Source organism: Saccostrea cucullata, unplaced genomic scaffold, assembly GCF_032062105.1.
Source record: "Saccostrea cucullata isolate Sc308-1 unplaced genomic scaffold, CSIRO_AGI_Scuc_v1 ctg691, whole genome shotgun sequence".
NCBI classification, from domain to species: Eukaryota; Metazoa; Mollusca; class Bivalvia; order Ostreida; family Ostreidae; genus Saccostrea; species Saccostrea cuccullata.
In genome coordinates this window covers 114,889-129,204 of record NW_026918325.1, presented here as the reverse complement: position 1 = coordinate 129,204, position 14,316 = coordinate 114,889, and the positions used below count along the sequence as shown (strand labels likewise).

Below are 14,316 nucleotides of genomic sequence, written 5' to 3'. Positions count from 1 at the left end.
GACGAAAGACCCTAATAATAACTAGATACGATCTCGTTGCAAGCAACGAGTGGGTCTTCCGTTCGATTCTTGATGAGATGAAATAAGAATTTGATTGAGATTTTCATTCTAAAATAATGATTTTCCATAATCTGTAAAAAGACATTGAATATCAAAGATTAAAAAATCGACTTTCAGTCCCTCACGGCCCATAATATTAGGGATCAGCCCTTTTTTTCTACATATCATCTTTAAGCTCTCAGGATTTTGATCACTTTTTGTTCAACAAGTGTTCAGAGATTTCTTTTCGTTTTCGAGTTATTTACAAAAGAAATATTTAGGGGCCAACCCTTCAACTCCTTAATGGGGACGTTTAGCGAAAAATGAAAGGTTGCATATTGTTCAGAACATCATTTTGAACATCTTTTGTTCAATATTACTTATCAAAACATTTCCCACTTTTGAGATATAGAGCGTCAAAGATTGAACAGTTTGGCCCCTTGTGGCCCCTAATTATGTAACATACGACATAAAATTCATAGTATTGTGTAGTAGATTGTTGAGGTAAACATTTTTGCTTCAGTGATGTATAACAAAATATGGACTGCTAAAGAGTTATCGATTGAACACTTTTGGTCCTTTTTGACCCCTAATTTGAATGCCCAGCCCTTTTTCTGAATTTTCTCATAAAGCTCTTATGATTTTGAACACTTTTTGTTCAACAACTATTCAGAGATTGTTTATCGTTTTTGAGTTGTTTGCAAAAGAAATATTTAGGGGCCAACCCTTCAACTCCTTAATGGGAACGTTTAGCGAAAAATGAAAGGTTGCATATTGTTCAGAACATCATTTTGAACATCTTTTGTTCAATATTACTTATCAAAATATTCCCAACTTTTGAGATAAAAGCGTCAAAGATTTAGCATTCTGGCCCCTTGTGGCCCCTAATTATGTACCATACGATATGAAAATCATAATATATAGCTGGAGATTGTTTAGATAAATATTTTTGCTTCAGTAATGTATATCAAAATATTGCTTGCTAAAGAGCTATCAATTAAAGACTTTTGGCCCCTTTCGGCCCTTAATTTGAGTGTCCAGCCCCTTTTTCTAGATTTTACTTTAAATCTCTCATGATTTTGAACATTTTTTGTTCAACAACTATTCAGAGATTCTCTTTCGTTTTCGAGTTATTAGCAAAAGAAATAATTAGGGGCCAGCCCTTCAACTCCCTAATTGGGACGTTTAGCGAAAAATCAAAGGTTGCGTATTGTTCAGAACATTTTTGTGAACATCTTTTGTTCAATATTACTTATCAAAATATTTCCCACTTTTGAGATATAAAGCGTCAAAGATTTAGCATTCTCTCCCCTTGTGGCACCTAATTATATACCATACGACATAAAAATCATAATATGTAGTTGTAGATTGTTAAGATAAACATTTTTGCTTCAAAAATGTATAACAAAATATTGACTGTTAAAGAGTTATCGAAAAAAGACTTTTGGCCCCTTTTGCCCCTTAATGTGATGAGTCAGCACTTTTTTCTTGATATCATATTAAAGATCTTAATCTCAGTGCAAATGATAATGCAATGTAATTCGCAAGTCTTCAGCTGACGTTATAAAACCTAAATTCAATGTCTTTTAACCATACTTGCAAGTACCCCCTTGCTCCTTGTCATGATCAAGCAGACGGGAAAAAATCAGTTAATGACTCAGTAAAAATAATTACATAACAATTTGAATGAATAACGCGGTTCAACGTTTTACTTATAATGATAGACTGTATCTGCTGACAAATTAGAATTTGCGAAATGTTGACTTTAAACATGACTGTTACATAATCTTTTCATTAACTATTTTGCCTTGTTCTTTAAACTGTTTGTTCGTAGAGCATGCTCTAGATAATCAAATAGGATTGAAGACAAATCCCCAGCAGAAAATAATGATATATTGCTAAAAAATAAATGAAAGGTGGCGGTAGAAAGTTTTCACATTAATCATTAATTTTGTTTTTTGGTTAACATCGACGTCTTATTCAAATAGGAAACAAGTGTTTTAGACTCTTTTGTATCTTTTATTTCAAGTTCACTGGGGTATATCGAGTGGAATAAAAGTAACTAAAATAAACAGATTTTTGTGAAAAGAGTTCTTCTTAAATGCAGTCAAAACAATGAACCTTACAAACAATAGCCGAGAGTGCAAATAAGTCAAACATTTTATTTAGGCTTTAATTGAAACCTTTACACCTAATTTTATTCTAAATTTACTTGTACCTTATTTATTAAATGTATTTTTGTGAAGTTTTATTTAATTTTTTCATTGTATCATATAAGTTTCCAAAATTTAGCGCAAGTCAGGACGATAATTATTTATAGTACTTCAGTAGTTTGCAAAGTCCCTTTCTCGAAATGTGCACAATGGCCCGTGAATGCGATTGATAACAAATATTTGGAATTGTAAGTGAAAGTAAATAGATTATAATTTAAAAAGAGGGTAGCTAATTATATTATTCGTAATTCCGAACGTGATATGCCGAAAAGATTGATTCAGAATCTCAAAGAACTTGAAGAGCTTATCCTCATAGTAAAAAAAGCTGAAATGTTAAATATTTATTTAGAGGGGCGTTCATAAGTAAAGCAACTAATGGTTTTCCATAGAAAAGGATTTTAATATTCCTTTTAACGGTCTATAAGTTCCTTCTTTTCCTCTCCAACCACAAACCCTGAAAGAAGTTTGCCTTGGTATTCATAACATTGTTACAATTCAAAAAAAGACATGCCACTTCATAAAGGGATTTTTAGCTAAGATGGCCGCTCAAATAAATATCCAAATGCGAGCAATTATGAGAAACCGTGCATTGGTAGGAAATCCTTGAAAGACATATAGATGGGTGAATCCTTTAACAGTGAAAAAAGTTTGTGCCAATTGACAATCAATCAATTTTCATTTTATTTAACTTTTTGTCTATTTTTCTTTTTGTGTTCTTTTCAGAGATTGATTGACTGATTAGTTGTATATTTTATTTAAGATTAAAGAATTCATAAAGATAATTCTGGAAAGGAGACAAGAACTAGAAATAATTAATGCTGCAAAAAAAAAAAATTCATATCTTTGCCCCATTTGTTAGATATTTGTGGTCGAACACAATCTATGAAATGCTACATTGTTCTTTTAATTCTTTTTTCTAAATAGATCTTAAGGAGTAAACATTCTGGCATGTGTATCAAGTTGGTTCCTCAAAATATGTTTGATATGTTTAACAAAAAACCCCTTATATTCAAGGAGAAGAGGCAAGAAAAACTATCAAATATTCCCGCTCTGAAAAACTTATTTGAATGCATTTTGTATAGTCGTGTTTGATTTGTTTATGAAAAATACCTTTATAGGCACTGCACGAATAATATATGAGACCACAATTTCTTTATATAAAATAAGGATTGTACAAGCAAACAAAATTATAAATTAAGAAATACATATAGTTCTGTATGTATTTAAAACAAATTTAACATGGTCGTACTGTTCCCTCAATATTAATGACACATCCATCTGCCTTTCTGGTGCTTTCTTAGATGTATAAGTATACATATCAGCATTGTTTATACATCCATTGGTTTTTGATTGGGAAAGCCAGTTCTTGGAAGGAATTTATAATAATGTCCTTCACTGCCTTTTAGTGTATCATACACATGTTTTTTTCTGACTCATTAGATCATCCATTTTTGAAGTTACATGGTGTTGTGAACATGTTTGCCAGCAGTTTTTCTCACTGACATACAGGCATTCGGAAGGTGTGTAAGAATCTTTAACAACGCTTTGTACGTTTTCTTTATTATCTGCAGTATAAATGAAATTGAAAGATATTAGGACTAAAATGATTATTTTAGATAATCAAATGTGTCACGTATAGATACCATTAATTCTCATTACAATACACCTAAACCTTTCATAGTTGGCGAACGAGCACTTTACAACACTTTATAATCGGTAAGTTTTAGCTTCGCACGATCTCTCGCATACGTTGCATGATGTCTAGCATTTATTGCATGTGCTTCTAGTGGTCACATCAAGAGTCACAATTGCCATGCTTTGCCTCATGCCAAATAATTAGTTGTAGTTGCTGTTTCTCTAAACTTTCTTTTAGTAAAAGTGTAAAGCATTATTGGACAAAATAATTAACCACTGAACAGAGTTTTAATTAATAGAGATTTAATACAGGAGAAGAGGAAAATAAAATGGAAAACTGTGTTAAAAATTTCCTTATTTAATTGAAGAGCACTTGAATGTCTGACCTTAAAAACAGAGGAAAGGTTTATTTCTTTTCTAAAATCAAATTTATTTAAAGCCAGAATTATCAAAGTAAGTAAACACAAACAACATACAGTTTTCAATGGATGGAATTTTTTTTTTCAAAATATGATTCAGGTTGAACAAACGGAGGTTAAAAAGTAATAGACAACAAGATAAAGGTGAAAATATAACAAAACAAGAGGCCCATGGGCCACATCGCTCACCTGAGAAGCTTTGACCATTCTGTTCTTTACCAGATTTCACCCTTGTTATACATAATGCATCCCCACCCTGCCCCACTGATCATAATTTAGACATTTTGAAATCTACACTACCCCATGATCCTTCCATGGGCACATATATTTCAGCTTTTTTGGCCCAGTGGTTCCTGAGAAGAAGATTTTCAAAGATTTTTCCTATATATTTCTATGTAAAACTTTGATTCCCTATAATGGCCCCGCCCTTCCCCCGGGGGTCATGATTCCTACAATTAAGAATTTACACTACCCCAGAATGCTTCCACAAAAGCTTCACTTTTTCTGGCCCAGTGGTTCTTGAGAAGAAGATTTTCAAAGATTTTTCCTATATATTTCTATATAAAACTTTGATTCCCCATTGTGGCCCCGCCCTTCCCCCGGGGGTCATGATGTGAACAATTTAGAATCTACATTATATCAGGATGCTTCCACATAAGTTTCAGCTTTTCTGGCCCAGTGGTTATTGAGAAGATTTTCAAAGATTTTTCCTATATTTCTATGTAAAACTTTGATTCCCCATTGTGGCCCCGCCCTTCCCCCGGGGGTCATGATGTGAACAATTTAGAATCTACACTATACCAGGATGCTTCCACATAAGTTTCAGCTTTTCTGGCCCAGTGGTTCTTGAGAAGAAGATTTTCAAAGATTTTTCGTATATATTTCTATATAAAACTTTGATTCCCCATTGTGGCCCCGCCCTTCCCCCGGGGGTCATGATTTGAACAATTTAGAATCTACACTACCCCAGGATGCTTCCATATAAGTTTCAGCTTTACTGGCCCAGTGGTTCTTGAGAAGAAGATTTTTTAATGACCCAACCCTATTTTTGTCTTTTCTTGATTATCTCCCCTTGCGAGGGGATATGTCCCTCCATTTTAACAATTTAAATTTCCCTTCAACCAGGGATGCTTTGTTCCAAGTTTGGTCAAAATTGGCCCAGTGGTTCTTGAGAAGAAGTCGAAAATGTGAAAAGTTTACAGACGGAAAGACAGACAGACAGACAGTCGGACGGACGGACGACGGACAAAATGTGATCAGAAAATCTCACTTGAGCCTTCGGCTCAGGTGAGCTAAAAAACTTTTTTGTCCCCCGCTTGAAAAGTTGGGGATATTAATTTGGGTTTGTCCGTCCGTCCGTCCGTCTTTCTGTCTGTCTGTAACGCTTTCGTTTCCACACGATATCTCAAGAACCCTTTGAGCTTCTGCAATGAAATTTAGCATAGCAAATCCCTATGGACTAAAGAAGAACCGTATTGCTTTTGAGGTCAAAAGGTCAAAGGTCAAGGTCATAAATAAGCAAATTCTGTCTGTAATAACACTTTCGTTTCCACACGATATCTCGAGAACCCTTTGAGCTTTTGCAATGATATTTTACATAACAACTACCTGTGGTCTAAGGAAGACCCCAATTGATTTTGAGATCAAAAGGTCAAAGTTCAAGGTCGTAAATTTATACATTCTGTTTGTATGAAACACTATCATTTTCGGGCGATATATCAAGAAGATTTTGAGCTTTTGCTATGTAATTTTATACCAAAACTCCCTTAAGGACCTCTCTCACTCCTCTCAAAGTGCCCCGCTCCGTTTGTTCCAATAGTATTTATTGTATTACTTGTCGCTATTTTTAGCACAGGGACATGAGGAGAATTATTACGTATAAAACAGGTTCTCGGTGGACTCTATATTCTTATTACATCTATTAGAACTGTTTAATAAAGGTTAAATTAGACACCATGCATTGTGTAAAATTTTGACAATATCAAACTTGAATATACATGTATACATGTATGTCACTTCTTGTTTGTATACAATTGTCGCCATTTTACAGCGGCTCCGTGGTCTAGTGGTATGTCTCTCGCTTCAAGTGTGAGAGGGCCCGGGATCGCATCTCGGTCGATCCATTTTTTTTTCGAAATACTTTTCTTTTTTACTAAACGATAGTATTCAGCATGTGAAATGAAAAATTTATGAGGTCTGGCTTGTACAAACTCATAATATCATCATTACAGTGTGATAAATATTCCATATGAAAAAGAATTTTCTACACACATAATAAAGAATAATCCATCAAACCTTTATATCCATATTGGCATATCTTATTTGCTTCAGTATACATTTAATAATTCTACAAATTCAGTGAAGGGGATCCGAACCCCCGAACCCCGAACTGTGCATGATTTACTTTTCCCTAAGCGGGGGACACAAATTCTCTGAATTAGCTTGTTTAAAATATTGATTTAAATCAATTTCATTTGTACATTCAGTGCTTCGAATGATGTCACAAAAAGCATATAAAAAGGAAATACGTATAAATCCCTTTAAACAGCAGTGTTATGATTCGTTATATTAACTTCAATTCTTTGTTAACGGGTTTAAGGAAAATTGTCTTGACAATTAATCTTAGTTTCCATATTAAACGTTCTATTAGTTTACACATTCCTTTGCACGAAATTAAATAATTAGTCCAAGTTAATTCTTTACCATGAGAGAATACGCAGCAAGATTACCACTATAGCCTCTTTCCTGTAGATTTAAATTCTGTGCACTCGCAGGACATTTTCCCATTCCATTTCTTTTGAAAGAGAAAAGAGAGATAAGGTTTGAGCTGGCTTAATATTAAATCAGTTTTTTTCTACGTAATGTAAAAAGAATATATCAGTACTCACCTTTTCCGTTTTTGGAAGCAAAAACAGTAGATAAACAGCAATCCAAAGACTACAAAAGTGACAGAAACGACAGTTAACACAGTCAGAACCAGCACGCCACCCTCCGGTTGTACTTGAGTGTCAGCAGAGGTACCACTCATTGTCCATGCAGCTGTGCTCCATTTCCTTGTCGATGTCATTGAGTCGATCGTCACTTTACCTGATTTAACAAAAAATCATTTGTTTTTGTTTGTTATGCGTTATTCTTATTATTTTTTTTTGAAGTTTTTGAAAATACTAATAAATTCCGAGTACCTGTTTTGTTGAGACAACCTCTTTCAAAATGACATTCTTCTAAGGGACACTCACATTTTCTACCGCATGCAAAAACCATAGGTACCTCTATGACATTCTGTAATAAAATAAGAAAATAACAAACAATTTCAATTTTCTAAAACATATCATTTATTTACAATTATATCTTTTTCTTTATCAAAATTGTAACAGATTTCTTAGCTTCACATTAATGAATGCGTACTTGCTTTAAGCAATCAGGCATTTAATGGTTTTAAATAAAACTGCTTAAATATTATATCATGACAGTTTTTGCATTTTTCTTATCCATATCCTTCATGAAGTAAAGAAAAAATTCAAATTTGAATATTAAGTACTGAATGTGTATTGATATAAAACGTATATACTTTCAATGCAAGTTGCTCCTGTGTAACCATTTATACAATCACAACGATTTGTTTCGTTGTTTCTGATGGTATTTTTCGGACATTGTAATTTTGTCATCATGACTTTTGAACTTCTATCCAATTCTTGAAAGAACAGAGTGTTCCTCTTTGTAAATTGTTGATGTATAACCTTTTGATAAAAAGATTTCTTCTTGAGACTTGCCTGTGTCCTTTTATAATACACAACAGAAATGCATTTTAATCGATGAAAACTAAGTTACAGACATATTTTTACCCTGCCATTAACAAAACTTTAATGTAGTCATTAATGTAACTTCAAAAACTGATTTCGAATAACTATCAATGTTGATTTCCATAAGCTTATGAAATTAAGCTGTCAATAAAATGGTTAATACTAAAAGAAAGAGAAAAGTTACATTAATTCTTTGATTTGGAAGTGAATGACATCAGTAAACTGTTGTTAAAATAAAATTAAATATCTGCCTGGAAACAAACATATGTAAATAAAAAAAATCTCGCTACAAAACGATTAATTTCAACTACCATTAAACAGAATACCTTTCCCCTGAGCACGGATTTTTTTTATCCGAAGAAAAACAAATGATTGCGTTTCCTAAAAGCGTATGTTTAATGTTGTTTTAAGCTGTAATCTAATTGAATAAAAAAAACACAGCAAAATACAACTGGAGATATATAACCTTGTTGACGTACATTTCAAGTACCAACACAGCTAAAATAAACGACCTAAGAATTAAGTGGATTTAAAGTATAACAACATTTTTCTTGAAGCAAATTGCTTTACTGAATAAATTTATTTGGTATTACATGGTACATTATTTTCATAATAACAAATCATAATTGAATGCAGTATGGGATGTCAACAAAATAACCGTCACATATATCTAAATTTTTAAGATATGTACCTTAAGCTGTCAAATATTATTTCGCAGAGAAACATTCCATACTATTTTAGTTTTACAATTTCATCATTTTTGTATATCTTTATATGGAGCTCTTCTTCTAAGGATATCAAGAAAGTCTAAAAATGGCCACAACCACCCAGCCCTCCTAATACAAAAATGGCGTTTATTTTCTTTTAACTCACCTTTTTTGATGACAGGCATATTAGTAACTTCTTTATGCTATATTTAATTTTAGGGGGTCAGAATTCATAATATGATACAAAAGATTTTTGTATTCTTTCGAAGTTCCTTCTAGTCTTGTCTGACCCCTTTATAATATGTTTATATTTTTGTTTTGTGTCATCTACTTCAATAAATGACATTTTTCACCTTCACTACTGTTGTTATTTTCTTTTTAATCCATCAAAAAACTAGCTCAGTTGACTTGGCTTCGGTCTTGCTTTAATAACAGAGGAACACAATAATAATTTTAAATACAATCATTCATAATTTCAGTGCAAATGACAATGCAATAGATTTCTCAACTGGCATTTTGAAACCAAAATTTAATGTATCAGAAGTGCCCTGATGGTTGGGCTACTGGAATTATGGGACTAGAAGATAATAAATGGGGCTTGTAGGGATGCTTTAAACGGTGAAATGCCTAGAAAAAATAGGTGTAACCCATCACAAAACTGTCTCGTTTGGCATTGTTATTTTGATACTGGGGTGCCAAACTTAGATACTTTGTCATTTATGGCATGTAAGTTACTAAAGGGAGCTATAAAGATGTTGATTGCATTTTTCGACTGAGGTTAACATGTAAGAGAGTGTAAAATAAGAAGATAAAAACAGTATAAAGATCAGTCCATTGTGCCAATAAACATTTCGAACAGAGCAAACATGAACCTCTAAAAACATTCGAGACGGCATCATGTGCTTCATAATAGTATGCAACCCTCCTGTCCGCAGGTCACACACGCTGTTTACTCCTTGTCATGATCAGACAAACGCAGACCTATTTTTGTATTCAAATGAAGCAGAATTTGTCCAAAATCCGATGTATGAAAAGAAGAAAACACTTGCTATGGCCTCAACTCGACATTTAGATATATCGACGATATATCGACTACGTATTGTCAATTAACAATAATGCCATGGAAGAGTGGGCATCCCCTGCTGACCCGCCGTGTGCTCCTTGTCATAACGGAAAACTTGAAATAACGGAAAAATCCGCCGTCAATTCAGTATATAAATAATGGACTAGCAATAAGTATGAAAAAGGTCAGACAGCATTTGACTCAATGACAATTGTATTTGCTGACAAGGTCATTGTATCGACCAAACAACTTACGAAATGATGACTTTAAACGAAACTGCCGAAATTCTTGTTTCATCAACTTGTTTGTCAATAATTTACCTCGTTTTAGAAATTGTTTATATGTAGAGCATGTTCTTGCGTATCGAATCAACTGAGATATATAAACGCCGTATGCAGGCGATGAATGTATTTTGCTGCATACATGTAAGTAAAGGAAGTTGACGGTAGAAAAGTTAAAGTCATTATGTTCATCATATAGCTTGGTTGTTAGATTACCATTAACGGCTTTTTCAAGTAAATAATCCAAGTATGAAACAGATGTGTCAGACTCTGTGGTATCTTTTATCTCAAGCTCAACAGGATATATCGTATCGACATAGGAATGGAAATACCATTTTTAATTAACAATACGTCGTCGATATATCTAAATGTTGAGTTGAAAGCCACAGCAAGTGTTTTCTTCTTTTCACGCATAAGATCAACCAAATCTTTTTCTCTGAGAACTTTTCTAGTCTTGTTATTTCTTTCTTAAATATTTCGGTCGTAGAAGAAGGATATTTTAAATATTATTCTTTAACTAAAAAAAAACGTTTATGTAATAAGTTTTCATTTTAGATAAATGTTATGTTCTTAAGGAGGCTCATTACACCACTTTTTGATGACGTACTACACAAAAAAATAAACCTCCATTGTGTCGACCGGTTTGCTCAGAGGACGAGTTGTATAGGTACCTCTATAATATGACCCTGACCTTTAAAACGCTTTAAAAATAGATGAAACATGCAGTGTTGTAAACAGTGAAAACAAAGTAACGGATTCATTATGCATAAACCAAGAAGAATTGCTTTTAGGCAGAAACAAAAGAAAGCAACAGTCAAATCTTCGCCAAACAAGTAATGTCAATTTCATAGCCATGCATGCAGTGAACTCTATCAATCACAGACATGTATGTATGGAGGAAATTCGAGTTAAAATCTACAACCTTGTTGAAATTAAAATTTTATTTGATTGCTTCTGAATTTTAGATGTAATGTCAAACGTTCCATAGTGTTTTGAGTCTTGGCTAATTAGGAAAGATAACTCTTGAAAGTGGACTTTTTATACCAAATATTTTTTAAATTGGATTTTTCATTTCGTTTAAACTTTCTTCATTCAATTTGACACATGTAAGTCATTGAAATACATCCCTTGTCTCTTCAGAACACATTTTTAAAATGTTTTATGCATAGGTTAAAAAGATAATGACATTAATTGTTTTCTAGGAGAAAATTATTTTTTCAAATAAAATTATTATTAGGTATTATGAGGTATTTTCACTGTGTGTACTTGTCTTAAGAAGATGCCCATCATTTGACACTGAAAGTTCTGAAATTCTGTGAATAATAAACCTGAAATAAAACATTTAACTAAAATAAACAAAAACTAAAAAATTCTATAAAAAATATTTATGATATCAATACCCCCATCTGGATATTTGACATCGACATTATAAGTGGTATTGTATTGAAATCTAAAATAAACTGTGAATGTAATGAGCCACCTTAACATTATATAAATTATCCTTAGAATGCTGGAGCACTGCCACGTTCCTAAAAACGTCCTGGTTATTTTTAATTGACGGATAGTGAAGCCGCTCTTATTTGTATTTTTGATACATTGAAATATTAATTTTCAAGTTCACGATTTCATTTGCAGAAAAATTAAATAACTACGATTTATGTGATTAAAAACTGAATCATTTTCAGCTCAGAAATAAGGGCATTTATTTTATTACTGTTTTCTTCCATTCAAATGTTGTGTTCGACTTTAAGTATAACTAGTTTTTGTCGAGTTCTAATTTTAAATTTACTAAATGAAAATATATTCAAATTTCCGAACTTGATAACTACTACAATATCTCATCTTAAAATGATATGCTGTATAATAAAAGCTTTATATATACGTCAATTCCAACAAGTCCAGGCTTTTGGACATCGTTAGGATCTGCTTTTTAAATGACATCGGAACTCAATAAATTACTTACCTTGTCATTGGTCGTGTGTAAAATTATTTTGTTATATTGATTGTACACATAAGTATTCTGAAGTTAACATGAAAAAGATGATTCTTAAGTTTCTAATTGACAATATCTATGTCGTTTTAGGAGACCAGATCTTTCAACAGTCTATTAGAATTTAATTCTGTGTCAACTGTCCCAATTATTAGCAGACCTACCATATTTTGTATCAACATTGCACCTGATCCCACCTTTGATGTTTTGGAGGTCCGTGTTTGCTCTACTCCTATTTTGTATTGTTTTATGGACTTTTTATCTTAAATACACTTGTTATCTTCATCTGCTCCATATATTTCAAAAAGCAGAATTTGTTTTTGAAATCATAGAAGTGAAAAGAAGAAAACACATTCGACGACCTTCAACTCGACATATAAATATATCAACAACGTACAAGTGTACTATCAATTAAATATGTTACTTCTATTCTTAAGTCGACCATACATCCCGGTGAGCTTGAATTAAAACGGCGTGGAATCTGACAAATCTGTTGTATGTTTGAATATTTTACTAGAAAAAGGCGTTAATAGTAATCTAATAACAAAGCTTATTTATAAACGTGATGACTTACTTTTCATTCGTCAACTTCCCTTACTTGTGCAGCAGTTATCACCTCCAAACGAGGGGTTGCATCTTTCAGTTGATCCGATACCGAAGAGCAAGCTCCACGTATGAACAATTTCAAGATCGAGTTGAGTTAATGACAAACAAGTTGATGAAAGAAGAATATATGCAGTCTCGTATGAAGTCATAATTTTGTAAGTTCTATGGCCGATAAAATGATCTTGTCCGGAAATACAATCTTTCATTAAGTCAAATGATGACTTATATTTTTGAATACGAAATGTTAGGCCATTATACATGCATATTTCGACGACTTCGCCGTTATTTTCCCGATCAAGACAAGGAGCACACGGCGGATGTGACCAGTCAGCAGGGGATGCTCACTCCTTCATGGCTTGTACCATAGCTAAACATCTATACACCAGATTTTCTTTGTTCGAAACCATGGAGATTTTGAGCAAACCAACACTTTTCTGTGATCAATATATATCCCACTAATTTCAAACTCCGCCTTCTTGCGATCTAGTAAACTAAACATTTTATAATGAGTATTCATCGTTTATTGTATTTATCGAATATATCTCAAAACAAAATTACAAAAATAAACAAACACACCATTGCGCACACACCCGCTCTCTGAAAATAAGACAAGTACAAAAGTAAGTTCTCTCTCTCTCTCCAAACCAAAAGGCTTACAGTTGTAAAAGAAGACTGAATTCAGAAAAGATTTTGAAGTATAATTCCCTAAAATGTTCTTTTCCCACAGAAATGTTTCGTCTTTTTCGGACAGGGGTTCAGCTTGTTGTTTCAGAATTCCTTCTCCCTGAGCAGTAAGCTCAGACATTTTCGCGCTCAGAGCTCGTCGAAATCCCTGAAAATTGAAATTGAGATTTTTTCATCCAAAAAGTTTAAATGGTTTCCATTTCCTCGAAGATACCTCAGGACACCCACGCACAACTAATACAAAGATCTTGGTGGGTACTCAGCACCATCTTTACGCCTCGTCTCATTCACAAATCTTGTCATTATGTCATTCATTTCAATTTCATCAGTTATTAGAGTCAATTCAGACATGAACACTCCAGTAATTTGGATTCGATTTTTTCTCCATTCCTGAAATGTACTAACATTCCAGTTTGTGTTTTTCCGAGTGTTTTTGCTTTCATAGGACTTCTTGAAATTAAATGTCTATTTCCTCCTCTTCGACAGGCGATGCAAAACGTTTCTTTTCTTGGATATCGTCAGGAATTATTGCATAATAGAAAAATCACCAAAATCAGCAGGTTCGACTAAATACAATTCGACTCTTTGGGTTAGCGACAATTCGTTAAGGGATTCTTCGACCTCTTATTATCTGGGACTTGAGAAAACGCTTAATCCATGCCGTCTTCTTCCATGTTGATAACCGGACAGACCACTCGAGCACGTGCCTCTTCGTGTGATATATCTTGTTTGGTCAAACGTGCATAAAAGTATAGTCCCCTAAATTTACTCATAGCATTTCATTTATCAAAAAGTCAATGACTATAATCTTTTCTTACAATTTTTTTTTAATTGAATACAGTGTATATATTGATAGTATATAAGGGTATGATTTTAATC

General features: G+C 33.1%; 1 protein-coding gene across 1 annotated transcript; it reads right to left on the bottom strand.

Moving 5' to 3' along the window:
• Positions 1-3,409: 3,409 nt before the first annotated feature.
• On the bottom strand, positions 3,410-7,566 carry LOC134263134 (uncharacterized). Its single transcript, XM_062745448.1, has 4 exons — positions 7,489-7,566; positions 7,195-7,393; positions 7,036-7,100; positions 3,410-3,817 (listed from the first exon to the last, which is right to left on the bottom strand). The coding sequence occupies exons 2-4, from the start codon at positions 7,371-7,373 to the stop codon at positions 3,663-3,665; spliced, it is 399 nt and encodes a 132-aa protein (XP_062601432.1). The 5' UTR covers positions 7,374-7,393; positions 7,489-7,566; the 3' UTR covers positions 3,410-3,662.
• Between the last annotated feature and the right edge of the window lie 6,750 nt (positions 7,567-14,316).

What these genes read in the sequence shown, in the direction of transcription:
- LOC134263134 (XM_062745448.1), bottom strand. Translation starts at nt 7,373, where the DNA reads ATGACATCGACAAGGAAATGGAGCACAGCTGCATGGACAATGAGTGGT. An exon ending in TGCTTCCAAAAACGGAAAAG is followed by an intron (nt 7,101 to 7,194) that starts GTGAGTACTGAT and finishes CTCTTTCAAAAG; the next exon opens with AAATGGAATGGGAAAATGTC. An exon ending in ACAGGAAAGAGGCTATAGTG is followed by an intron (nt 3,818 to 7,035) that starts GTAATCTTGCTG and finishes TTTATACTGCAG; the next exon opens with ATAATAAAGAAAACGTACAA.